At 38.4% G+C, this 27,447-nt stretch overlaps 1 protein-coding gene across 6 annotated transcripts in view; it reads left to right on the top strand.

Annotated features, from left to right (window-relative positions):
* GRIA2 (glutamate ionotropic receptor AMPA type subunit 2) overlaps positions 1–27,447 on the top strand; it is a 125,766-nt gene that overhangs the window by 55,090 nt on the left and 43,229 nt on the right. For all 6 annotated transcript variants that reach the window (XR_011849353.1, XM_072120674.1, XM_072120682.1 and 3 more), the window contains exons 4-10: positions 5,368–5,564; positions 5,883–5,936; positions 12,868–13,029; positions 19,850–20,017; positions 20,641–20,745; positions 21,007–21,117; positions 24,952–25,158. Coding sequence is in view for 5 of the 6 variants with exons in the window: in XM_072120674.1 (XP_071976775.1) it covers positions 5,368–5,564; positions 5,883–5,936; positions 12,868–13,029; positions 19,850–20,017; positions 20,641–20,745; positions 21,007–21,117; positions 24,952–25,158 (1,004 nt within the window). In the remaining variant the exon portion in view is untranslated. The remainder of the gene's footprint in view (positions 1–5,367; positions 5,565–5,882; positions 5,937–12,867; positions 13,030–19,849; positions 20,018–20,640; positions 20,746–21,006; positions 21,118–24,951; positions 25,159–27,447) is intronic.

Genomic DNA, 27,447 nt, shown 5'->3' with positions numbered 1-27,447 from the left:
AATGTACATAGAACAGCTGAGCAATGCTTGCAGTATATATGAAAAGTCTACGGTATGGTGGACATATACAAAAACTGATTTATTACTTTAATTATAAGATTATATATTACCTTATTATACAGTATTCAAAAAGCTCTTACATTCCTTAGAAATTAAAATTGATTAAATTTCTGTAGTCATTTAATATACAGTGTTATTAGGAATAATGTATTCACCCCTGGCAGAAAATCTATTAGTTAAACAGATTGGGGTTGTGGACACATGTGAGAAATATTGAGCCACTAATAGTAGTATATAGGCAAAGTATAAAGGCAAAGGCATATCTGCCGGATATACGTCCTCGCAGATGGCTATGGTGCCCCTCGTTGGTACTGTGACCACATACGTGCACAGGGAAAAGATAGAGTATGCTAGGCGAACATACGGCCATAGCTCTCATCCCTGCTCCTCTCCAGCGTGCTACCATGTGCTCACCCTGGTGGAGCACATAGCAATGCAAAAGTAGGCTTTGGCTTATTTTTTGCTCCTTACTTCTCCTGCAGTGAGTAGTTTTCTGAAAGTCTTCTTCAATCCATAAACAGTAGATAGGTAAGGAGAGTAAGCTACAGCTTACTTATCAAATAGATATTGATGATTTTGCAAGTCTATCCAGCAATAGTTTGTACAGTTATAGGGATATACCCATCTGGACATACACATTTATACATATATTATAATATATTTTTCTTCAACTGCAAGTGATGTACCTGTGTGATGTTAATTCCCCTTATTTAGTCATATGGTCCCTTAGAAACCAGCTATTCTTGGATATGACTACCCTAGTTGTGGTGGCCACTCATGCCCTCAACCATTTGGATTCTGCGATCATTACCACAGGATGGCTGTGGGACATGCAGTAACTCCCAGATATTTCATAGGCAAAAACAATGTGTTTCTTTGTGCATTCACAACAGCAGCATTGCCATGTCCAAGAACAGCTGTCCTCCATTTCTAAGGGACCATATGGCTAAATTTATGGGAAATTAGTTTCATATAAGTATATTTTTTTAACAAAATCCAACTGAAGAAATGTATGTACAGTTTGTGTCAGATTAATTAAATTACATGTGAGCGTCCATTTGGTAATATCCCTTTTAAACTTTCTCAGGTTCTTATCTATCAGCTGTCAGAGTACTGGAGAGAAAGATGCACACTGCTAAAAACACAAATGTAACCTTCACTATTAATGTGTGTAGTTTGGTTTAGAAGTTCAGTTATAATTAAATATGACAATATATGAACAGCATTGGCAGATTTTTCACTTAACCTGTAGGACTAAAGAAAACACTTATTGCAGATCATTTTAAGGTCTGAATTATGGCTGCAACACTCTTTAAACAAAGGCCAACCAATAGATAATTGAGGGTTAATAATCAATTCTGTGTGTTCGTGCCCAGATACCAGCGGGGAATTCAGACCAATGCATCCCCAAATGCTTCCTTAGGCTGATTCTATGATGCAGTCAGTACACACCATCCTAGCAGATCAGTTACCCACATGCATACATTCAAGCCTTAGTTATGTACTCAAAGATGGTGTTGTAATCATTAATATGCATGTGGGTACATGATCCACTTGGAGCAGAGGGAGATATGGACTGGCACGAGCCCTGGGCTATATGAATATTATAACCTCTAGAAATGTGGACTTACTTCCTAGAATAAAGCTTCTTGTGTGATGGAGACTGCTTCCCATCTGGCTGCTTTCAAGCTGCATTTTGGAGGACTTTCATAGACCTGAAATGTCTCTTGTGTACATGTGTATTGTAAGCAGGAACAGAAATATGAGGATTTCTTGGGTGAAGGTCCTTCTGGATATAAAATTTGCTGGGGGGTTTGGGTGGCCAAGGCCACTGGCTAACGCTCAAACCACCAATTATATAATCCACTATTGACTGGTTAATGGCTTTAAGAGGGTGCTTATTCTTCTTGCATGGATTCATTCTGTTTGGGACATTTTAGAATTATGTATCTATGTCGAGTATCTAAGAAAGACTGACTCAGTATTATATTCTATGGATGCCAGAAAAAAGGCTGTTGCTTCCTTTAGGAAATAAGTCTTTATTTTATCATATTTGTTTGAAGGTGAAGTTTTTGCAGTTCCTCTTGCTAAGGTTATAATATTTCTTCTAGATTTTGGGAGATGAACATTATGTTCATGATAAGAGACAGACATTTTGCTTGAGACAAGGGATTAAGGTTTTTAACAGCCTTCATGACAAATGATCATTGGAAGGAGAATGATTTATTCTGTTCCTAGGACATGGGGATTAGGTGCTAAGGGCACATTCACACAGTCTGTATGTGTTTATGTACTGTACTGATTGCACATCTGATGTTTTAGAGAGGTTTTCCTATCTGTAGGAAGTGCAGTATGGGTTTTAGTCTGTAGCACTTCTACAGACAGAAAAGATTATAGACTCCAAGGTCACTGACGTCACCTTTTTACTATATGAAATATTGAAGAGCAACTCTAGTTATAATTTATAGTAAAGCATCTTTGCAGAAACCAGTAGTCTAGTGAGGAGTAAACACGCTTCTGGCCATTATGTAACTTGTAATCACCATATGCTAAAAGTTTTTTTCACAGCAAACTCCTTTTTCATAGTATCATAGTATATAAGGCTGGAAGGAGACGCAAGTCCATCAAGTCCAACCTTCAAGAATTAAATAAATGTTTTATCCCCATAACCCGTGATATTTTTTCTCTCCAGAAAGTCATCCAGGCCTCTCTTGAACATGTACATAGAGTCGGCCATAACAACCTCCTGCGGCAGAGAGTTCCACAGTCTCACTGCTCTTACAGTAAAGAACCTTTGTCTATGGTGATGGTAGAATCGCCTCTCCTCTAGGCGTAGAGGATGCCCCCTTGTCCTGGTCACAGGCCTAGGTATAAAAAGATCTTTGGAGAGATCCTTGTACTGTCCATTCAGGTATTTGTACATTGTAATGAGGTCTCCCCTCAGTCGTCTTTTTTCTAAACTGAATAATCCCAAATTTTGTAATCTGTCATTGTATTCTAGTCCCCCCATTCCCCTAATAATCCTGGTTGCTCTCCTCTGCACCCGTTCCAGCTCTATTATATTTTTGAACTTGCTGTTGTCATAAATCTAGTTAGTGGACACCTAGCTACCGTAACCGTACTCCATTCCCTCTTCCTAGAGCTTTTATGTCATTTAAAAGGTCAGGAAAAGCAAGATTCTAAAATGAGAAGCGGATTGGAAAAGGAGGGAAAAAAGTAAATAACTTAATAACTAAAATATATTACAATGGTTCTTAAAGGGAACCTGTCAACAGGGACCTAATTTTCACTAAAGACAGTCGGCCTGTCACTGGAGCCTACCGATGTATCTTGCGGCTCCAGAGGGACGGGGACTTTATCATATGACCATATGATAAATGCAAAATGGATTTGCATCTATACAACTATTGCTCAAAATTGCTACAAATCTCTGAACTGATCCTTTGTCAGTGGTAAAAAATGTAAATCTTGTAAAATGATAGAAATCTATGTGTTTTCTTGCTAGTGTATGGCTGTAGCACATGACAGGACAGCATTCTGTATAAATTCATCACCAGCTGTAGTTTATACTGATTCTTTATCAAACTTTTAGGTTTTTTTTACTTAAAAGGTAAATATGACTATAAAATGTGGCAGAAACAGATAAACAGACTTATATTTAGTAAGAAAACAAAGACTGATTATCATATAGAAAGCTGTAAGTAGCAGATTATTATAGATTGTTTGTTTGTGGAGTGTCTTCATTATAAAGCTAAAAATAATTCTTCATCCATTACATGGGTAAATATATATGGGATATCTTCAAATTCTTCAACTCTTTATACGGATGATTTAAATATAAAATTCCACGTTGGATTCTCTCTGTTCGCCCCACATACATGCACACTAAATCAAGGTGCGGTGTTCTGATAAGGAGAAGATACTTTTCTCTTAAAAACATTTGGCAAGTATTCTCCTGGAAATCATCACTTTTGGCCGTGTCACGTCCCTTTCCCTGATATCTACTGACATGTGACATGTGGTCACTGTATGTGCCAGTCATGCCCCTTTTTCTGGATCTGTCCCATGGATACAGTGCATAAAACTGTACAATATATTTCAGACCTCATCTAGTGCTTGATTACTCGATCTCTGTACTTAATAAGGACTCCATGAGGTCTATCCTTTTAGGACGATAAGAAAATATAAATTTACACATTTTGAAATGTAGTATAATAAATCCCTCTTAGACTTGTGATGTGCCATTGCCGTGTACATTGGCTAGCTTTGCCAAAATTTAGGGATTTGTCCAACATTCATTGAATGTAAGTAGCAATTCAATAAGCAGCAGCACAGATCAAAAGTGTTTTGAAACGTCATACTTTCTGTAGTATACTCAGATTTGAAGGATTAACAGGTTGTAGTGGGCATTTAGAAGTAATGGAACTACAGTTGATTTGTTTCTTAGGTCAAAAGGGCAACTTTATTTTTGAGGTATTTATACTATGACTCCTGGACCTTATGTATGAAAATCTTTTGAAACTTCTTCATAGTAACCAATTAGAAATCAACTTTCATTTCAAACTGCTTTTGATTGGCTGATATGGTCAACAAAACAACCCAGTATGTGTTTAAAAAAGTGCTGAGCGGGGCAGTTCCTGGTTTGTGAAGACCCAATAATGATGGCTTTTGGTTAGGTCATCAGTATCAGATTGGTAGTGATCTGGCATAGCAGCACAGATAGGTGGGATCGACAAAGTATTTAGACAAAAAAACACCCACACATTTGTTTTGAGCATCAGTACCAAAGAATGGCACTATGAAAAGCATGGTGGCTCAGTGATTAGGTATAACGCTTTGCAGCGCTGGGGTCCTGGGTTCAAGTCCCATGCTGGTCACCGTCTGCAAAGAGTATATTCTCTCTGTGTTTGTGTGGGTTTCCTCCCATACACCAAAACATACTTTTAGGTTGATTAGATTGTGAGCCCCATGGGGACAGGGGCTGTTTTGGCAAGCTCTGTGTAGCTATTATTATTATTATAAATATACACAGCAGTCAATCAATGGGGGTTTTCGTCTTTGACAATATGATCTTGATGATCCATTTTATAAATAGGCTATTATTATCTTTTCTTGAACTATCCCTTTAAGAAAAAAATCTTCATAGCCTGACACTGAACAGCAGACTATACGGCACAGATATTAAAGGAAATCTAGATAGAAATCAACATAGATGGTCCTAACATTTCTAACCTAGACAGATCTCTTAACACCCCAGGTTACTGTTGATCTTGACTTGAATTTATGTCCGATATTTTGTATCTAAAGGTTTATCAACACTGCAAGCTGTGCTGGACTCTGCAGCTGAGAAGAAATGGCAAGTGACAGCAATCAATGTAGGCAACATTAATAATGACAGGAAAGATGAAACGTACCGATCCCTCTTCCAGGATTTGGAAATAAAAAAGGAAAGGAGGGTGATTCTTGACTGCGAGAGGGACAAAGTAAACGACATTGTGGATCAGGTCTGTCACAAATGTTATATATGTACAGTATATGCAGAGAACAATGCACATTATTGAATAGAGGAATGAGACTACAAGAGAAAATTGTCAGCACTGTTGCATTGATATATTGCTGCTTTATGTATTAGGTCAATCTATATTAGGAGTAACGAGGGGGCAATTAAGTTCAATCCCTGACACATCTTCAATTAATTTTTAAATACATAATAAATTATCAAATTATCACTTTCATTGTTATAATATTGTGTAAATGTATATGCATGTTGATTTGGGTGCAAAATGACTAGTTGAAGAATATAATTTTATATTTTGTCCCAGGTCATCACCATTGGAAAACATGTTAAAGGATACCACTATATCATAGCAAATCTGGTAAGTGCCCCTTAATACTTATTTGAGCTGTAACTTATAATGTGCTTTATAACATAGCTTTTTTGTGTTAATGTTCAATAGATTTGGATTATGTAAATACAAAGTAAGAATATAATGGCAATTATTACTAGTTACCTGTTTCCTCCACCTATTTTCATCATAAGTGTCACAGGTGCTCCTGCGACCCATCCCCTTGTTCGCAGGCGCACATGTGTGCCTCCCTGTGCCCCCTCTTCCCTGCAAGTAGTCCTGCTTACCTCTCCTCATTCCAATGGCAATCTCCTCACTCAGGTGTGCGTCCCGCCTCCTAGGGCGTGCACGCGTCAGTGTTCTGAGATTTAAAGGGCCAGCATGCTGATAACTAGCGCTGGCTGGCCGCCTTTCCTGTTCAATTCCTGGCCCCTTCCTGTGTCCCCTGCCGGATCTTTGTGCCACATGCCTGAAAGCTTTATCCCTATGACTGTCTCCTGAATTCTCCTTGTGACCCCTGTTCCATTCCTGACTACGCTTCTCTGCTGCCAGCCCTGACCTTCTGCTCCACTACTGACTATGATCCCGTGCCTCCTGTCCTGACCTCCTGCCTGTCCCTGACGACGATTCTGCTCTATGACTCTGTATTGCGCATTGGTTGCCACCATGGACAAAGTAGTGCTTGGGAAGCGACCTGGTGGTACCACGAGGAAGCAAATCCAACCCGCTTTGCAGCGGTCTCTGGTGAAAACCGGGTACCACTTAGACACCACTCCCAGGTGTTGGCTTACATCATCATTCACGGTGGAACATTACCTTTAAATGGAGGAAGCCACAGCACCGCAAAGTTGAATTCCAAAAGCCTTTATTCACATATTTTCCAGTCATAACAGGCGCAACATTTTGATTCTCAATTAATCTTTATCAAGCAAGCTTGTTAAAGATTCATTGAGAATCGAAACTTTGCGGTGCTGTGGCTTCCTCCATCTATAGTGCCTGATTTTGGGTTTGAGCATCAGAACCTTCAGCTGCGAGCACCACCACTTACAAGTTACTATCTAGGACTTGCAATGCTGCCTTACTACTTTATCTTATATTACCTAAAGATGACACTGTGCATTGTACCAGCGACAACTTAATTTTGTTATGTAGAAATTCAATATTTTTCAGCCATATACTGAACAAAAACTACTTCTCCTGTGATGTGCATAATGGGTTTATGTATATATGTCAAATAAGATATCCAGATTGAAAGTGTTAAGCCAGATAGATGTGGCTGTAAACAGTTTGTGAATTACGGACCAAGCTCTGGACACATTTCCCGGCCAACCGCAGTGGTGAGGGTAGGAATCTGAGCATCGTAGTCATATATCATGAAAGGGGTTCCATCTTAACCATGGAGATGCAGCACCAAACTATAATATTACATCACTATGATGTTCAGAGTCCCCTCCCCCTGTAGCAGTATGTGAAATCTGGCTTACATATGGACCATGAATCCTGGACTGACTGTGGTCCGGTCTGTGGCACCCACAGTGTATTCATCCCTTCATACAAACCTTGGAGGAGATTTATCAGAAATGTCTGAGGTTAAACTTTTCTAGTTGTCCATGGAAGCCAATAAGAGCTCAGCTTTAATTTTATATACACCTGTGAGAAAATGTAAGCTGAGCTCTGATTGGTTGTTATGGGCAACTGGAACAGCTCTGCTCTCAGACACTTCTGTTAAATCACCCCCTTTGTGTGTATCAGTAACTTTACTTCTACAATCTAAAATAGGTGTAGCACGATACTACAATACTCCCGTAGAGTCTAAATTTCTGATTTTATAAATGTATTGGTTATTATGTCTTTGTGGCATACAAGTCTTCTGATTAGCAATAAACAAGGTCAATAATGCCCTCAATTTCCACAGATTTTCCCCCTTTCACAAGGGATTATACCACTTATACTAAGAATAATGATAATAAAATAATAATAACAATAGTAATTCAATAGAATTCCATTTAAGTAAAGTTGTCTTTATTTACAATTTGCCACCATGTACACAATCACCACAAATTCATTTTCATGTTCAGATTCCTATTTTATTACATTATTTATTTTATGATATTTTCCTGTATTATGTTTATGATGTACTGCCATTCTAACCCTCTCTTCTGCTGCTAGCCATTTAGCTATCTATCTAATTTAGATTAAGAAGTTAATGGCTCTAACATTGTAATCTGGATACTAATGAGGGTCATTAGCATATTTCCCTTTCAGTTTTTAATTCCAACAAAATATATGTCCCATATAACACCTGCTCCCTAAATAATTATACATGGTCATTACCAATTGTGACAAACTTAAAACCAATTTAATATTAACCGTGACCTATGAGTGTCAAAGGAGCTTATCATTTAATTTATCATGCGTAAATTATATATATGACCCATAAGCCTCATATGCTTCTGAAAATAATGTTTATCTCATTAAGGGAAATCTACCAACAAAATCAAGCATGATAAACCAGGAAAACTCATGGATCCAGGCACTGTGACTGTGGTAATCTTATATTTATTATCCATGGCATGCGTCCTTCTAAAATAAACATGTATAATTATGCTAATGAATCTGAAGTACTCCTGGGGGTGTTACCAGAGCCACTCTTTGTTTTAGCTTCAGAAGCTGTTACACTGTGAAAAGCACTCTCCCCTCCCACTGTGTGCTGTAACCTCCTCTGCTGAAGAGAGAGGGAGGAAGTGCTTAAGGGAGCAGGAAGGAGACAGTGTAAAAGCCTGTGAAGCTACAGCGTGGAAAGGCTCTAGTAACACCACAGGAGTCCTTCAGGGTCATTGGCATAATTTATCCAAAGATCTTGGATAACAAGAAAAAGATTACCACACTCCCAGTGTCTGGATCTTTGAGTAAGGGTCCCTGATTTTTCCTGCTTGAGGTACTTTAAAGTTTACATTGGAGTATTTTTTAATCCCTTTTATTAGCAATTGTATTTACTACGATGATAAACATTGAAAGTATAGAAGTTCTGTGCTGTAAGAAAAATATGCACATACGTTTTCCAAGGTGGGAAATGGAAAACAATGCCTCCTTTTGTGGCTGATTTCCTGCTTGTGTCGCTTGTCCGATCAGGTTCGCCGGAGTTCACCTTCTTCTTCCCGTTGCATGTAATTGCATGGCTTGCAACACAAATTTAAATGTAATATCCCATGCTTAGTCCAAATCCGTCGGATTGTCCGACGGCCTGGCCCCTGATTTCTGTCGCATGAAAGCCAAAATCCGATTGTGTGCGACACAATCCTCGGCACGATCCCCGAAAAGTCGGGAAACCCGGGGAAAATGCAGCCGGGGGATCCTTAGTACATAAGCCCCATCGTGTATAGTACATTCACATTATAAACTTACATTTAGTATGCATCAGGGCCGGATTAAAGGAGGGGCTCATGGGGCTCGAGCCCCAGGGCCCCCACCACTTTCACTTTTTAAGGGGCCCCCACCACTTTCCAACAGTCAGCAACTCAGCTCAGCTGAGTCGCTGACTGTCTCTGTGTGCAATGCGCAGCGGCCCGTGGCCACCCGCAACACACATAGGGGTCTAGGATGACAGCTGTGTCAGTGAGACACAGCTGCCTTCATTGGGGGAGATCGCCAAAGTCGCCATTTTCTGGACTGGCGGCTAAAGTTTACATTTGGCTGGCAGGCTGCATACTACAGGGGGCTGGCAGGCTATATACCTCCAAAAACATTGTTGGAAGGGCCCCCACCAGTTTGCGCCCAGGGGCCCCCACCACCCTTATTCCAGCCCTGGTATGCATGCATCATATCCATATATATATGCATATACACTCATACATACAGTATATACAGCATCTACACATACTGCATATATATACAGCATATACACACAGCAAATACACACTTAGGCTAAATTCACACAAACGTATGCCCGCCGGGCCGAGCTGGGCGGGCATATGTTCGGCGCCATAGAGAGGAGGAGGGTTGAACTTTCCCCATAGCGATGCACCGCACCGTAACCCTGGGAAAGATAGGACTTGTTGCATCCTTTCCTTATGTGAAAAGCGGTATGGTGCCGCACGTGTGCAGTGCTGCATCGCTCCGCGTGCCCATTGTCAGCCTATGTGGGAAGTATATATGGCCAAAAGCTTGCAGCCGCATATAGGTTCCCCTACGGTTGTGTGAGTTCAGCCATACATACAAATACAATAGAAGCACATGCAGCATGTGCATATATATATATATATATATATATATATATATATATATATATAGTATATATACTGTATATATATATATATATATATATATATATATATATATAATGATAATGATAAAATATACAGTTCCGATTTACATACAAATTCAACTTAAGAACAAACCTACAGACCCTATCTTGTATGTAACCCGGGGACTGCCTGTACATATATATCACACTGTATATATATAAAATATGTGCATATATACAGTATATGCGCAGATAACTACATATAAAGTTGCTTGCTTTCTTCAGTGGCCTGGTGTAGGCAGGTGGCTCTATTGACCGGCGGGCGGGAATCTGGACGGATGAGCCGTCTTGAGTTCGTGCCAGTGGGGGGGGGGGGATGGGGCCTCAATCGTTATGCGGCATCTGTGGGGGCGGGGTGTGGGTGTAAGCGGCTCCGAGTTCAGCTGGCGTTATCATATGGTGCGGGTGGGACGGACGACTGTGCTTGGGGCTAGAGGAAGGCGTTGCAGCAGCTATGCCCTCAAGCAGGAGGGAGGGTTGAGGTTCCCATGTCTGGGGCATAGGTGGGGCATGGCTCTTACGGCTCGTCCTGCTTCTCAGCTGGGAGAAGGGCTGTCCATCCCAGGCCCCTGAGCAGCACTGGCCCTGTAGCAGCTGCTACGGCAGTTGTTACACCACTGCCAGGGAGTCATATTTAGAGTTAGGATAATGGGATGCACTAGGAGGCCAGTTGCGTTTAAGGTTCTAATAGAATGACAGTAGCTTTCATACTTTGTGCACTTTTTTTCATTATTAAATGATACAGCCACAAACTTAAATGCATATTGTTACAATTTTATGTGTTAGAGCAACACAAAGTACCAAGTATTTGTAAAGTATAAAGAAAATGACACAGGCTTTAACAAATCTTTGAAAACGAGAAAATTGAAATGTCCATCATGCTTATGTATTTAGCCCTTTGTATGTTGGAGAATGTCTCTACCATCTTTGCTTATCAAAAGGCTGGGAATTATACCCATTTTGCTTTGCAGCAAAGCTCTTGCTAACATGATTAATTGGAGAACATTTAGGAAAAGCCAATTTCAAGTCAGCCAACAGATTGTCAATAGGATTTAGGGCTGGACTTTGCCTAGATCATTTTAGCACATGAATATGCTTTGATTTAAAGAGGACCCCCCCCAAATGTGCCCCACATAACCCGCTCCCTACCCCCTTTCTGCCCAGCATTTTTTTTTTAAATGTATGATTGGAAAGGTGTTTTAAACAGATCCGACCTCTTGCAAAATAAAAGGTCGGATCCTCATATCTGGGGAGCTGCAGTCGGCGTTATTCATAAGGGGGCCGGCCGACACACCCCCAGCACGCCCCCTGTCACCTAGGACCAACAGCGGCGCAGGGCTTATTCACATGGCAGGCCGCACTGCACTGACAGTGGCTGCGACCGCGCCGGGGTTATCGATTGTTTATTAGAATCACAAGACTGCAATTCACATTTTAGCAATAGACAGAAAGCATGGGGATCATTTACTAAGGGTCACGGATCACACTTTCGTCGGACTGTTCGATGTTTTATGGGATTCCACGGCTTGGACAGGTATTTAAGAGGTGTCTGCACTGGGATTATGTCGTATGCAATCTTTTTTTGGCACAGCTGCTTTCATGCGACACAAATTGGGGGGTGTGCCATTGGGCAATCCGACTGATTTGGACTGAGCGCGGGTTTTAACTTTCAAATTGTATTGCAAGCTGATGCACTTACATGCACCACGAAAAAGAAGGTGAACTCCGTCGGACCTGCGCGTGGAAGCGACACATGTAGGATATCCGGGGCACAATCTTAGTGAATCGCGGCACAATGCACCTCTGGTGAGCGTTGCTATGCCGAGTTCCATACATTTTATTGTGCTTCTGAATAGTTTAAAATAATTTTTATGAAGAAATGAAAAAAAAAAACAGAGGTCCATATAGGTTATAGAGGTCTACAGTATTTCTTGGGAAGAAGAAATCTAATATATGCAGTTACAGGTGGGAAAAATCCATCTTAACTCGGATTATCATATTATACTGTTTCTTTGGATCAACAACTCATTTTGTACTTTTATGTTATTTTAAGAAACTCACTTAACCCTTTACAAATTATTTTACTCTGCTTTGCAATTCAGCAAAGCATTGAAATAAGATAGATTCAGATATTTTGTATAACTTTTGCCACATTAGGAGTCAGAAAAGTATTTATCTCCTAGGATAGTTGGAATCTGTCCTACAGATGTTTTTGCCTTCCTCTGGATCAACACTATAGAAATATAGGTTTTCAACCTCACCAATTATGTATCTTTTTGTATATATAATACATGTTATAATTGTCTGTACTGTCTGTACATTAATATAATATATTTATTGTGTATTTTAATAAAGTAACAGAAAACACAGAGAAGAGAATCCATAACATCTAGTACAAATTAGTAACATACCTATCAATAAATTAACTGCAATTAATGCTTTAATTTCCATAGTCATTAATAGATTTTTTTTTTTCGTTTATGAACATTTTGTATTCATTACCTTCTCTGACATTTCCTTGTTCCATGGAATCACAATTTTATCTGGAGGAGCCGAATATTAGTTTCCATACCCTGAAGGTTCTTCCATTTTTTTAAGACTCTTGCTGCTAAAGCTATATCAGTCCAAAAGTGTAATTGTTGCCTTTTCTTCATATAGGGCTTTACAGATGGAGATTTATCAAAAATACAGTTTGGAGGAGCCAATGTATCAGGATTTCAGATTGTCGATTATGATGACCCTGCAGTTGCCAAATTCATACAGCGTTGGTCAACGCTAGAAGAAAAGGAATATCCTGGTGCACATACATCAACAATTAAGGTACCATAGAAAATCCTTTAATAGAGATAAAGTTGTTCACACAAAATTTACATTGTATTGTTTTTTCATGAAGAAATAGATTGGCTTACAGTATTTTATGGGACATCTACCATTTCCTGTTATTAGATGATTATTACTTACCTCCCGTTGTGTCCCTGTTAACATCCATCTTTTTTTCTTATATCTTCAAACGCATTTCTAAGAAACTGAACTTTATAAAATATGCAAATACAGACTAGTAACATTAAAAACTTGACCTTCCTTCCTTTCATGGTCAAACAATGCACAATGCACATGTCTTTAGTTGAAGTCACCTCCATCTCTCTTAATTGTTTTAAGAGTCTGACCACTGCATCCAATTATCAGCTGAGTTGTCAATTCCATATACAGGCTACATTCAGCCTGGCCAGCTTAAAGCATGTGACCACTGATTGGGTAAGGTGCTCAGGCCTCAACACAAAATAGAGAGGATGTCCTAAGTGAGTGGCAGTGTTGGATTGGAAATTGAGATGAGTCCAATTTTTTATATTGCTAGCTTGCATTTGGAAGACATTTAACAAACAAAAATGAATAACTCCAAAAATTATCACTTATGAGCTAGAAAACCCAATATAATATCATCATATGATGTTTCCGTGTGGTGAAAATGGTCAGAGAGTAACTATACCTTTTGTTCTGTTGTTTGATCTCAATATAAAATTGCTAGTGCATGCTGAAGGATGTCAAGGCAGCTTCAGTGCCTAACAAATCTCAAGCAAGGATCCTATAAGAATAAGATCATTTCACAATACTGCTACTTTGGCAATTATATCACCTGATGGGCAATAGTACAAAGGATCGCACCAGTGGCGCAGAGGCCCTGAAATAATCGCAAATGCTAGCTTATTGCTAGCACTTGCGATTACTTGCCCAAATCCGCCACCTTCACTCAGTGGCACCTTCACTCAGTGCCGCTGCCGCTGGCAACTTTTCATATGTGTAAAGTCGCCGGTTGCGTTCTTTTCTATGCCAGGCCCTGCTGGCTGCCGCAATACATCAAGAGACTTCCGCGAAAATGCAGCGGCGGGGCTATCATACACGGCGCACGAGCGCCAGCGTATGATAAATATGCCCCAATATATCTAATTAATAATGGTTGACAATGGCAAAGCTCATTAGAAGTGTAAATTAGAATCCATATTTAGAATTATGTACCAAGCCTATATACCCAGGTCTCAGTTACTTACAGATTTCACTGTTTTTACATCAAAGGAATATGCAATGCACAATCACTGGTCCTTCCCATTATACACTAATTAATATGACAAGCTGTCTTCAGGCAGTATTTAATTTGGAAGTGTAGTTGTTATATGTAGGGTAACTGAAAGACATGTCATTCTAAATTTCCTTCCAACAAGCTTTACCACTAACAGAGAATATATTGGCCGCAAAAATTGTAATAGAAACGAATAGTATATATTACATAAAAATAATGTTATTTTAGGCCCAAGTGAAGTGCAAACACAAACACAAATCACAAAAATGTTGGGTTTATACCCCTTTAAATAAATCTTCTTATGGTCTGTTTCTAGCAGAATGAGTCTCAGGAATGTTATTGTTACAGAGAGTTTGCCAATAAAAGCTGCCTTACAAGCATGTGGAGACTTACAGCCAGTGATGCTTTACTGGGGGATTCTGGGAAATATGCAAATACATTTTCCAGGATGGCATAAGGAAAACATTGCCTCTTAGCTGCCTTGTAAGGTAGGCCCCATAACATCAAGCATGACTTTCAGGAAGTCTAATGACATTCTGCAGGATAAATGCCGAACCAGTATATCTATTCCAAAAGGAATAGGACAGTGGTATTTTGATATGTTTGAATCTTGTCAGTACAGTGTAGGGAACTGGTTAAGCTGAATGAAAGGCTTTTGACAAGGGTCAGAGAGTAAGAGTCTCTAAGTATTGACTTTTGTCAATTTAGGCCACCTTGCAGGTGTGTGGAGACTTTAGACATTGAGGCTCTGCTGGGGGTTTCTCAGAAATATGCAGTTATGTTTTCCAAGATTCGATCAGGATTAGCTATCTTGCAAGACAGCCCCCTTAACATCAAGGATGACTTTAAGGAAGCCTAATGACATGATGTGGGATAAAAGCCAAACCAGTATATCTATTCACTACTGCAACAAAGAACTGGCAGTAACGTCTCTGGCCTCTTCCACCACCTTCTCCAACCATAATTATTTGCTCCATCTAACATCCTAATGAGAATAGTTTGAGGGTAGTTTCAGTATCCAGTATGTCTGTCATAGAGCACTCTAATATCAGACTTGTGCAGATCCTCTGGCACTGCCCATCTGAAGGAAGCTAAGAATTGGAATAGAGGTGGTGAAGGCTCCTCTTTAAATTTCAGTTTGGCTTAAAACCTGTCTTTTACATTCCTTATCAGTATATCAGGGTGTAAATATGACGACTTAAGTGTCAGTTTTTATTTTATATATATGAATTTCCATTTTTATTGGAAAAACATTACCAGCTGATACCCAGTGATGTGCTTCCATGTCAGCTCCTGTCAGTCACATTGTATTAAGTTTCTCCTTTGTAAGATGAGCTTTTGTGTTTATATCTGTTGGTGTGGAAACAAATCAGATATTTATTTTCATATTCATGTTGACTGCTTTACTGCCTTGAAGCGTTGTGCACCAAACTAACCATAAGACATTCTACACGTCCGTCCTAGTTTTCTAAGAACTACAACGATTGACATAAATACTATAATGGCAAAACTTTCAATTCACACAATTATTATTCTCTATTGCCTTTATTTTTTTTAAAGAATGTCATTATGGAATTGTTTACTATTAGTTCGCTTTGACAGGCGTCCCAAGAAATTGCCATAAAGGATGAATTTGCTAGCTACACAGTTATTTTAAGATTAGACAGAAAAGTTACTGAGTTTGCATAAAAAAGAGTACATGTTTACTCTGCTTATTTTGTATTCAAAAATAGAAAGCAGTGAAATGTAGTTTATCAATCCTATATTTGCCACTTGATAATTTATTATGACATGTTGTAGGCTTGGTTAACATCCTGGCATGTATGCTTAATGGCGTGGAGATGGGTTAAGGGGGAAATAATCACAGTTGCTGCTGGTCCTCTAGCAATTGAGATTATTTCAGGGCTTCTACACTAATTTCCTGGCATATCAACCCTGATAAATGTCCCCCAATTTATCCATTGACAAATACTGGCAGATGGAGTCATAATCGGGCTAACCTGACAGCAAGTCATGTTTATTGATAAATAATTGGAAGGGCCGATAGGAAAGGTTCTTTATTGCTGTTTTGCTTCAAGTCTATGTTAACTATCCCATTCTAACAGCTTTACAAGGTTAAATAAAACCTAAAGACTTGTGTTTTAATGTCTCATAGCTACTAGATTCGTAACATTATAGGTTATTAAGGGTGTGCCAGAAAGAAATGAGAGCATCAGGGAAAACTGGCAATAAGAGCCTGAAAAGTGGAAAACTGCTAAAAAATTATGAAAGGTTTATAGTTTTTGTTGGATTGTTGGCTTTGCCCGAGGGGTTGATATTCAATGGGCCCAGGGCTATGTGACAAGTGCGGGCCCCTTACGTCCTAGATGTTTTAAATTAATTTTTTGAGTAGAAAAAGGCGCTGTGTATTATTCTACAATATTAGCACAAAAAGTGTTGCATAAAATGAGTTTTTCTTCACCCTCCCGCTCTCTGAAAAGGTAGAGTGGAGAGGTCAGGGCCCAGATTTATTAACTTTTCCACTTTTTTAAAAATGTGAAAGGGCTCTACAATTGAGTCGTCTGCTACCGTAGTCAATTTTAGTGAGGCCTTGTGCCTATTTTATGATGAGACCCGTGCCTTGTGATATAATAGGTTTACTCTACATTGGAGTAAGGGGGTTATAAGGATTGTCACGACAAATACTGGTCTTGATATATCCCCCAATGAATATTTTACCAATGTACATACTTTCAAGCATAAGGTGCCACAATTCTTTCCATCATAACAATAAACACAACAATGTATGTGAAAGGTTTGGTCTCTTATATGATGATTTACACTACCGGGTAGTTTTAGATTAGATTAGATAACACTTTATTTATCCCTGAGGGGGAATTATTTTGCTTGAGTCATATACACAGAAGAAAGCATATAAAAACATACACTCAAGACACACAATAAAAACATGCAACATTAAAAGCCTAATAATCTAGATAAAAAGCCTAGTAATCTTTCTACCATTAGTAGCCAGGAGAGCAGTGTGAACATACTCATACAACAACAATTTCAATCAAGCACATGCAATATTTTATTATAAATATATATATATATATATATATATATATATATATATATATATATATACATATATATATATATATACACACAATACCACATACAAATATACAGTACATTCACATATGCATATAATAAACACGCACAAACACAGACACACATCATGAACTTACAGTTTAACACAACCAAACATACACACATCATATAAAAACACATACTACCACATACAGTACATATATATATGCTTACATACAAACACATACACACATCATCCACTTACAGTTTACACATGCATACACGCACACATCATACACATAATCAGATAGAAAAGCAGCTGCAGATAATAAGAGAAGTGGTGGGGGTAGAACACAATTTTGCAGCCTACTTACAGGACTTACTCCTTCCTATGCCTGCACTGTGACCCTTCCCCCACCAGAGGAGTGTGGTCATAGCCTCCACTGCTTTTCCTGCTGCACAGCCAAGATAGATCCCTGTGCCGCTGCTCTCATACAGCGGCACCAGGCAGCGTCTCTAAGTAGATGAGCAGTTTGGGGGGCTACGGACCCCCTAGGATAACAGGGCCTCTGGCATCTGCCAAAACGGCCCAATGAGGATCTGTCATTGACCATAAGATATTAATTTTCTGGCTGCTAGCTACTGAAGTAACCACAGTCTCAAAAGTAGAATTTTTATGAAAAATGTGTTAATGAGCTAACGTATTCATTTCTATTCTGCAAGTTTTAAATCTCTTCTGACTTTTACTTACTGTAAGTTTATTTTCCCTTATTCTCGTCTTTGTTTACTTCTCTGAAAGGGCAACAGTTTTTAATTTATCTTTAGTATGGCAAAGAATAAATTACAATTATATATTACACAATGAGTTAATTTTGCTTTTTCTCAGAGAGTATCTAAAATTTCTATTACATTAACAAGAGCATTATTACGCTAATCCATTGGGAAAGGTCATATGCTGTATCAATGGGTTGACCTCCATTTCCTCTCGCTACATACAGTACACATGGACATTATGGAAAGACCTCCTAATAACATCATTGACATGCCTTAATTACTTTGCTACTGCATGTACTTGAATGCAATCATTTAGAGTACTCATCTCTCTCAGTTTCCATATGATTCTCAAATGTGGATATAAACTATATGCTGCATAGTATAGACTTACATTATAGATAGAGGCTTTAGGCTCTAATTTGTTGGGCTATCCATAAAAAATTAACAACCTGACAACTGTCATATTTTCTGATTGACAGCATTAATAGGCAAATAGCAATAGTTGTAGTAAGCAATAGTTGTAGTAAGCTTTGCTATTAATCTTAGAATATGTAGCCAATCTGCTAGTTTTCATCCCTTTTAGTTGGAAATGTATAAAGTAGACTGATTTCAAGTCAACTGGCCTCTGGCACACTTTCTACTATTCAACCAATTAACCAATTAAATCAGTTATTGATACATTTTCAATGTGACTATAACTTTTGATAACAAGTTTTTGAGTTTATAAATCGGTTCTACTTTAATATCTGTGCTAAACTTAAATTGGTTGTCTATTTTACCAAAAAAAATATATATATTTATTATTTGTGTCATGAAGAATCATACAATTTTCCAAAAAAGTTTCTGTTTCATTTCCTCACAATTTTCTGGATCTTTGGTTTCTGTCATTCATGTAATTGTAATGTCACTCAAGTGCACAGATCTGAAAGTAATCAGAGCTGTGTATTATAACAAGCTGTGTACCTGTGTTACATAATATGACCATGGACCAATTTTTATCCACAGGAAGTAAACAATTAAACTTCCTGTTTACTTCTACGTGCAACAGGGCATAATAGTATGTCCCTGCAGGAAGACACTTCCCGCACAAGTACGTGCTATTATGCCCAGCTTCTGGCACTGGCTCACGAATGGAGCTGGCACCAGAAGCAGTGGTTGTCAGCATGATTGTGGCATGTAAGGGGGTATTCCCCCCTTACTGGGGGATCCGATCCTCTTCTGGGCAGCCCCGAGGTCTGCCAAGTGCCCCGGGGCTGCACAATGTCCTGGGCAGTCACATCCCTTCTGGGTCTGACTGTAAACTGTCTGAAAATATGTTTTATATAAAAATAAAATCAGCCAACATCTAACCATAAAACCTCACATATTCCGTATATTTATAACCATTACTACATAAGTATAAAGAATTGTTGTAGTTTAGTCCTACACTATGTCAAAATGTTAAAACTAAAAAAATTAATGAAATCATATGTGTACCGAAATGTGTTTGGAAACATGAAAATTAGTAAATTTTGTTTGGTCTTGAAGGTCCTTCTATGTGCCACCTTGACATTTCAGTAGTTTATAGGGTCACACTAGTCAGCTTTGAAAACTTTTTTATTATAGACGAATGTCTTCCCTACATAAGCATGGTTATATGTCTTTAAATATTACATCTTTATTATATATTATATATCATGTTATTACTATTTATGCATTCCTTCACACTGTGTTTTTTAGTATACTTCTGCTTTGACTTTTGATGCTGTCCAAGTGATGACTGAGGCCTTCCGTAATTTACGGAAACAGAGAGTTGAACTCTCTAGGAGAGGAAATGCTGGTGACTGTTTAGCAAACCCTGCTGTACCGTGGGGCCATGGAGTTGAAATCGAGAGAGCACTCAAACAGGTATTTTCTAAATCAGAAATTGTGTTGGATTGGCTAAGGGGAAGCAAGAGAAAGCCTAATGTGGTGACTTGGACCTTTATGGAATTAACTTATATATCTGGTACTACTTTATTACAGATTAGTAATATTAGCACTACTAATATGGTTTCTTCATGACCTGTGATCTCATCCTAACCGTCCGTGTGACGAATGGAAGAATGGAGGGTTGGAATAAGACTCTTCTTGAACAAATTGTACCCATCACCAGTTCTATGCTAGGTTGAGGATTGCAGGCGGAATTTATATTATATAATTATGGTTATTCTCGGCAGTGAACCCTGTAAGGGAAAATAGCGCCTAAATGTTCAAAATTGCTAATTTAAATAAAAACGATCAAAAGGTTGTACAGTCCCACAAATGGTATTAATGTGAGTCACATGCTGCAAAAAATGATACTTCAGCACATGGCATGGAAAATTAAATACCACCAATAGGAAGTACTCTAGAAACTAGAGTACTAGAAATGCAAAAAATGCAAAAAGAGTATTGGTGGGAAGGGGTTATATGTAAAACTAAAGCAATATACATACCTCATCCAATGACAAAGTTTGAAAAGTAAAACTTTCTCCTTAATTATATAATAGGTCCAGGTGGATGGTTTGACTGGAAATATAAAATTTGATCAAAATGGTAAAAGAGTGAATTATACAATTAACATCATGGAACTTAAGAGCAATGGACCACGAAAGGTAAAATAATATTTAGTACAATGTTAACCTTTCTTTTCCTTATTTTAGCAGCTATATGTTACCTCTAAAATATTACATTTTTCTTTAAAACCCTTTATTAATTGATTTAAAGGCACATTTGGTAAATGAATAGCAGCGTACTTATGCTTAGCTCATTCTGTCTTTGCTTTATTCATATTGCTATATTCACTGTAGTGTGATAAATGTTTTACTTGTCAGCCTATACAATTTTACGTACTGTTTACCATTTTAATCCATCAGATTGGCTACTGGAGTGAAATTGACAAAATGGTGGTAACTGTTACTGATGTATTATCTGCAAATGACTCCATGGGTCTGGAAAACAAGACTGTTATTGTCACAACTATTTTGGTAAGTATTGCTCAAGGGAAATATTCTGGTTATTTTTATCTTGTCCATCTTCAAATGTCATAAAATGTACTATTTCACCTTTTTATGTGCAGTAAGAAGGAAAATCTGTAATTTTGCTCGGTCTAGTTAGAGCTTGCAGCACAACCATAGGGGTTGCCTCAATTGTATGCAGTGGGGCCAATTTATTTAGGCCGACACTTTATCATAATAATTTTCCTGCTGGTGTATAGTATCCCCGAATTATTAATAGGGTACCGCATCATGGGGGTCATGTGCATCCGCATGGAAACCATGGACCGGCATCGATTTTAATGTAACTTTTAATAACAACTTTGTCAGGCTAAAAGATTCTCACTTTAGTTCCCTACATTTCTTTTTCAGAAATGCAATGAGCGAGACACAAAAGTCACAATATATTCTGCCCCAAAAATGTGTATAATCAATTGCCCCCCATGCTGTTTGCCATGATAAGTCAATACAGAAGTTAAAAGTGGAGAAATCTTTAATCTAGAGTCCATATTCCCTAATATACTGATGGTCCTTAAAGAGGTAGAAATGGAGGTCAGAGGTTACGGGTGGCACCACCCCAAACCAGAGTGAGATGAGTATAGAGTGTGTGCTATTTTTATAACGCCACTTTCCAATTTTATTTTTTTGTAAACTTGTGCCCTCATTTTCTCATGGCCCTTATTTGAGGTGGCTTGTAACCTAAAAATATTATTCCAGCAATTCTTAGTAGACCACATAACAATCATATTTCCAGTTTTACATCATCCAAAGTGTATGTTCTAGCAGTTTTATGCCATAATCTGTAGCCTATGGTTACTTAATCTGTTCTCTGTATTCCTTGTGGAATAAAATGATTACACGAATAGGAATGCCATCCATCTCTCCTTTACTTTTCTCCCCTAACACCTCAAATCTGTACACATTATAGATTGAATTTGCCCAAATAGCTATTTTTAGGCATATAGTATCAATATCTCTCAGACAAGAGTACAAGTAATTTATTCTCAAGGGACTTAAAGAGCTTTTGAAGTATAGAAACCATTTTCCCTAGAATATTATTCTTCAAAGCCTGGGCACCGATATAGTATATAAGCATTTTATAAAACTATTACCAGCAAATCTCTGTAAATGTTATTATAGAAGCGACAATATTATTTAGGCCGAGTTATCACTGTGTAATGTATGTACTTTATAATTCTCAGTCTGTCCTTTTTCAAACTAAAATATACATTTTCAAGCACAATCCTTTTATTTAATATTAATTTATAATTTTTACTTTACTGGATAGCACAATCATGAACATGTGTGTTGCTGATCCATTTAGAAATGACTACAATATTGTAAATGGCATACATATCTTCAGGGAAAATGATGATATTTCCAGAATGAGTCACAGTATTTGCTAATTAAAATGTATCCGTGACAGTGATATTTAGGCTCCACTGCAAAACAATTATTTTTGTAGTCAATTGGGATTATCAATATGGATGTAACTTGCTAAAACAACCATACACTGCAAGAGTACCTGAGAGAAATGATATTATATTGGTTAGTATAAATTGATAAGGGTCATATAGTTGTTTTTATATTCTGTTTCCTATAGCAGTTATTTAGGCTTCACACACCTCATTTTTCAAATCTGTTAAAAGGATACATCAAATTACTGATGTATTCTTACAGGAGACAGCTAGGACTGTATGTGCATAAGTGGGATATGTTTTCCTGTTCCACCCCGAAAGTGATATGAGGAGTGACCATTGGCAGCAGTCTCCACTGCCTCAAATGGCTTCCGCTGAGTCTATACATTGCTCAGAATGAGGGAGCAGGATGGGAAGACACAGCTTCTGCATCTTTCCATCCTGCATTTTCCACAGTAAACAACATTTATTGTGCAGGTAGCGGCAAAAAGGGTGTTTCTGTCAGTATGGGGGAGATTTATGCTTGGTTTTGCTGGGCATTTTTGGCATATAAAAGTCGGAAAAATGTGCTGCGACTTTTGGTGGATTTTGTGCCATTTCTGTGCCTTTTTGAAAGAAAAATCCCAGGCACTTAGAGAGCATAAGATCAGTTATTAAAGGGCCAAAGCCTCTTTAATTAATGTGATGAGCATCGGAGAACAAAGACAGAGACAATAGAACTGTACCAAGGAGCTGCCTAATGATAAATCTACCACAGTGTGTACATTGGAGCTTTCCTGGTATATATGCTCAGCATATGCAAAAAAACGGGATGATAACCTAGACTTACAGGTATGATATGGATAAGACTATACCTTGAATTTTTGCAGACATTCTGAGCGAAAATCATTAAAATTCTAATCTAGTCTTAAAATTCCCCCCATTCGCAGTTCTGTGATCACATTCACTAAGAGGCTTAAGTAAATATAGGCACAAAACTCCTCCAGTTTCATCCTCTAGACCAGTGGTTCTCAACCTGTGGGTCGGGACCCCAGCGGGGGTCGAACGACCAAAACCGGGGGTCGCCTAAAGCCATCGGAGATGCAATTTTACTGTGTTTTTACTGCGAGTTGCATGGTTTGGGGTCACCACAGCATGAGGAACCACAGCAGGGTCACAGCATTAGAAAGGTTGAGAACCACTGCTCTAGACCATATCCAAACTGGCAGAGTTTTCTATTATATTCTACAGGCCTTGCATTCAAGTGCTCCATCTGCCCTGCACCCTGTGTGTGGGTCGGAGAATGGACAAAACCGGCAGGTAGAGGGTGATTCATGTGGTTTCAGAAGACTGGAAAGAAAGCCATAATGAATCTTACCCTCTATTTTTAAATGTATGTATTAAAGTGGTTGTCTGAATGTTATAAAAATGTATAACAGTTGGGGGAGTGATTTTAAAAAAATAAAGCTGTACTTACCTGCTCCAGAGCTCCCAGTGTCCCACACCACGGTCAGTCGTTTACAGTGGCCCGGAAGCTCCACTCCAACAACTTCTGGGGGGCCTAACACGCCCACCTATCACCTGTCGCAGTGCAGTAAATTTTTAGAACTGTTGGACAACCCTTTTAAGTTTGCTGTAGTAGTGGGTCTGAGATCAGTACCCACTGCAATATTTACACTAATATGTATATATGTACTTTACCATTGATGTGTGTGATGTTTAATTCTCTATAGTAACAGTTATAAAATTGTGTAAGGTCATCAACTAATAGTGGTAATATATGGTACTGTTTTCAGTGCAGGTTCCATTTTGTCTTACACAGTGTCCCCACATACATACAGATATGTGGCATGTGCCAAGATATCCCACATACATGGTAGCAACAAATACACTGTTCATATATAGACAGTATACATAGATACTGTAGCTTCTATTGCAGTCTTTACACTTTTTAAATACATCAATCACAATATATTAACCATTAATGATACCAACATCTTTGGGAGTGCACGACAACATAAATAAGCCCCTCCACTTCTGGTTAAGCTGCTGCCTGTTCTTATAGTAGTTCCTATCCCTGCATGTTGCGAGTAAAAGAAAGTTTTTACAAACCTATATTTCTCTTGCTTCTCATCTCAGTAGAACTGCCTGACCACTAATTTTGTTCTAATATCTAGGTGGGATAGGCAGTGTTTCCAACAAGAATTTAGTTGCCATTCCCAAAGCAGGATCTACTCCTGCACTGAAGTCGAATAAACATACACTTAAGTCACCAAGATTTGGTGACCATTTGGTAATTCTTTTGTTCCAAACTAGGTTTGGGTTCTGAAACAATAAAATTAGATTAAAGGTATCAACCAGTGCTCATTCTGGAATAATGTATTCATGTGCTATGATTCAGTTGTGTATAATGGCTTTCGTTTTTTAGGAAGCCCCATATGTAATGTTTAAGAAAAATGCAGATCAGTTTGAAGGAAATGATCGTTATGAAGGATATTGTGTTGATTTGGCTACAGAAATTGCCAGACATTGTGGATTTAAGTACAAATTGACAATAGTTGGTGATGGAAAGTATGGCGCAAGAGACGCTGAAACAAAAATATGGAATGGCATGGTCGGTGAATTAGTCTATGGGGTAAGTGCTACAGAATATTTATTCCTTTTTATTTTTAAGCGTTCAAAACTAAAAATGTAAAAGTTTAATATTTTTTTCACACACACAGAGTCGCTGTTATGACACAGTATACAGCAGTGATGATGAACCTATTGGAGACTGAGTGCCCATACTTCATCCAAAACTCACTTATTTATCACAAACTGCCAACTTGGCAATTTAAGCAGTGACTTATTAGTCAAAGCTCTGTCACAGGTTTCAGTCAAATTGTTATCCTGAGGTCATCAATACCATTGACAGAAGGGGGAGAAGTTTGGTTAATCATTGTAGCTGTGCTCTAGGGTCCCCTTAAGATGGAGAATCGCAGGGCAACCATGGATGTGACGAAAGGGCTTTTACACTATGCCTGCTGGAAATACAGTATATGTAGAGATTAGTCAACGATCAAAGATTCAATTTGTAGAAGCTTTGTAAAATTTTTCAAAAGGTTTGGTTTGTGTCCGAATCACTTTTGGTCCAAACTGATGAAAAGCTCCTAATTTGTTTTATACATTTTTTATACATTTTTTCATTTTGAATCTACAAATCAAATCATCTATAATCCCTATACTTATTATCTGTTACTTTTTCCTATGCTGTTATATCACATAAAATATTTTTTGGGCTGAATTAATAACCAGAGTACCTGAAGGAAACCAACAAAACCATGGGGAAAACTTAATTCTGATTTCTCCCTTGGTAAGATTTGAAGTTACAAACCCAATGCTATAAGACAAATGTGCTTCCTAATGAGCCACAAGGGAGACTTAAACAATCAAACGATTCCTACATAATCATGAGCATTTAATGGTATTACCTTGCGATGGAAGGAACTCATGTTAATGTTAAGTCCATTTGACGTTTTGTTTTTGGACTTTAACCCCATAGCGCAATAAGACGTACCCTTACGTCTTACTGCGCATGGGGGAGTATGAAGAGGGCTCACGGGCTGAGCCCTCTTCATACTCACCGGGCATTTGCTTCATAATGAAGCAAATGCCCGTCGCTAACACCCGCGATCGGTGCTTGCACCGATCGCGGGTGTTAACCCTTTGATCGCCGCCGGCAAAGCTGCCGGCGGCATTAAAGAGCCGGCGGCGCGTGGGCGCCGCCATCTTGGCTCCGATCGTCACTCCCCGTGACGTCACCGGAGAGCAGCGATCCGTTGCCATGACAGCCTCGGATCACACAATGATCCGAGGCTATCATGTTTTAGGCCATCTATTACAATGTGCGATCTGCACATTGTAATAGATGGTATGCAAAATCCCCATATACTGCCATACTGTAGTATGGCAGTATATGGTAGGATCAATCAGACAACCTAGGGTTAAAGTACCCTAGGGAGTCTGAAAAATAGTGAAAAAAATAAATAAAAAAAAGTAAAAAAAAAAAAATTATATTAAAAAAACATAAAAATTCAAATCACCCCCCTTTCCCTAGAACTGATATAAATATAAATAAACCGTAAAAATCATAAACACATTAGGTATCGCCGCGTCCGAAAATGCCCGATCTATCAAAATATAATAACCGTTTTTCACTGCGTTTAACCCCGTAGCGGAAAATAGCGCCTGAAGTCGCAAATGGCATTTTTTTGCCATTTTGAAAAATAGAAAAAATTCTATAAAAAGTGATCAAAAGGTCGCACAGTCCTTAAAATAGAATCATTGAAAACGTCATCAGAAGTCGCAAAAAATGACACCACTCACAGCTCCATACACCGAAGTATGAAAAAGTTATTAGCGCAAGAACACGGCAAAATGAAGAATTTTTTTTCTGTACAGGAGGTTTTAATTTTTGTAAATGTATGAAAACATTATAAAACCTATACAAATTTGGTATCCCCGTGATCATATTGACCTAATGAATGAAATAGACCTGTCATTTGGGGCGCACAGTGTAAGCTGTAAAAACCAAGCCCACAAGAAATGGCGCAAATGTGTTTTTTCATCATTTTCACTGCATTTAGAATTTTTTTCCCGCTTCCCAGTACACGGCATGGAATATTTAATACCATCACTACGAAGTGCAATTTGTTACGCAGAAAATAAGCCATCACATAGCTCTGTACACGAAAAAATAAAAAAGTTATAGATTTTTGAAGGTGGGGAGTGAAAAATAAAAACGCAAAAACGAAAAAGGGCCTGGTCCTTAAGGGGTTAAAGTTACCTTTACCACCTGTAGGAAAAGATAAGTATTGCTTTGCTCTTTATTTGACATAACTTTCATGTGCACATCCACATGAGATATTTTTGACATATAATTGGC

Source organism: Engystomops pustulosus, chromosome 1 (genome assembly GCF_040894005.1).
Source record: "Engystomops pustulosus chromosome 1, aEngPut4.maternal, whole genome shotgun sequence".
Taxonomy (NCBI): domain Eukaryota; kingdom Metazoa; phylum Chordata; class Amphibia; order Anura; family Leptodactylidae; genus Engystomops; species Engystomops pustulosus.
The sequence above is the reverse complement of the archived record's forward strand: the minus strand, read 5'-3'. Positions and strand labels throughout refer to the sequence as shown.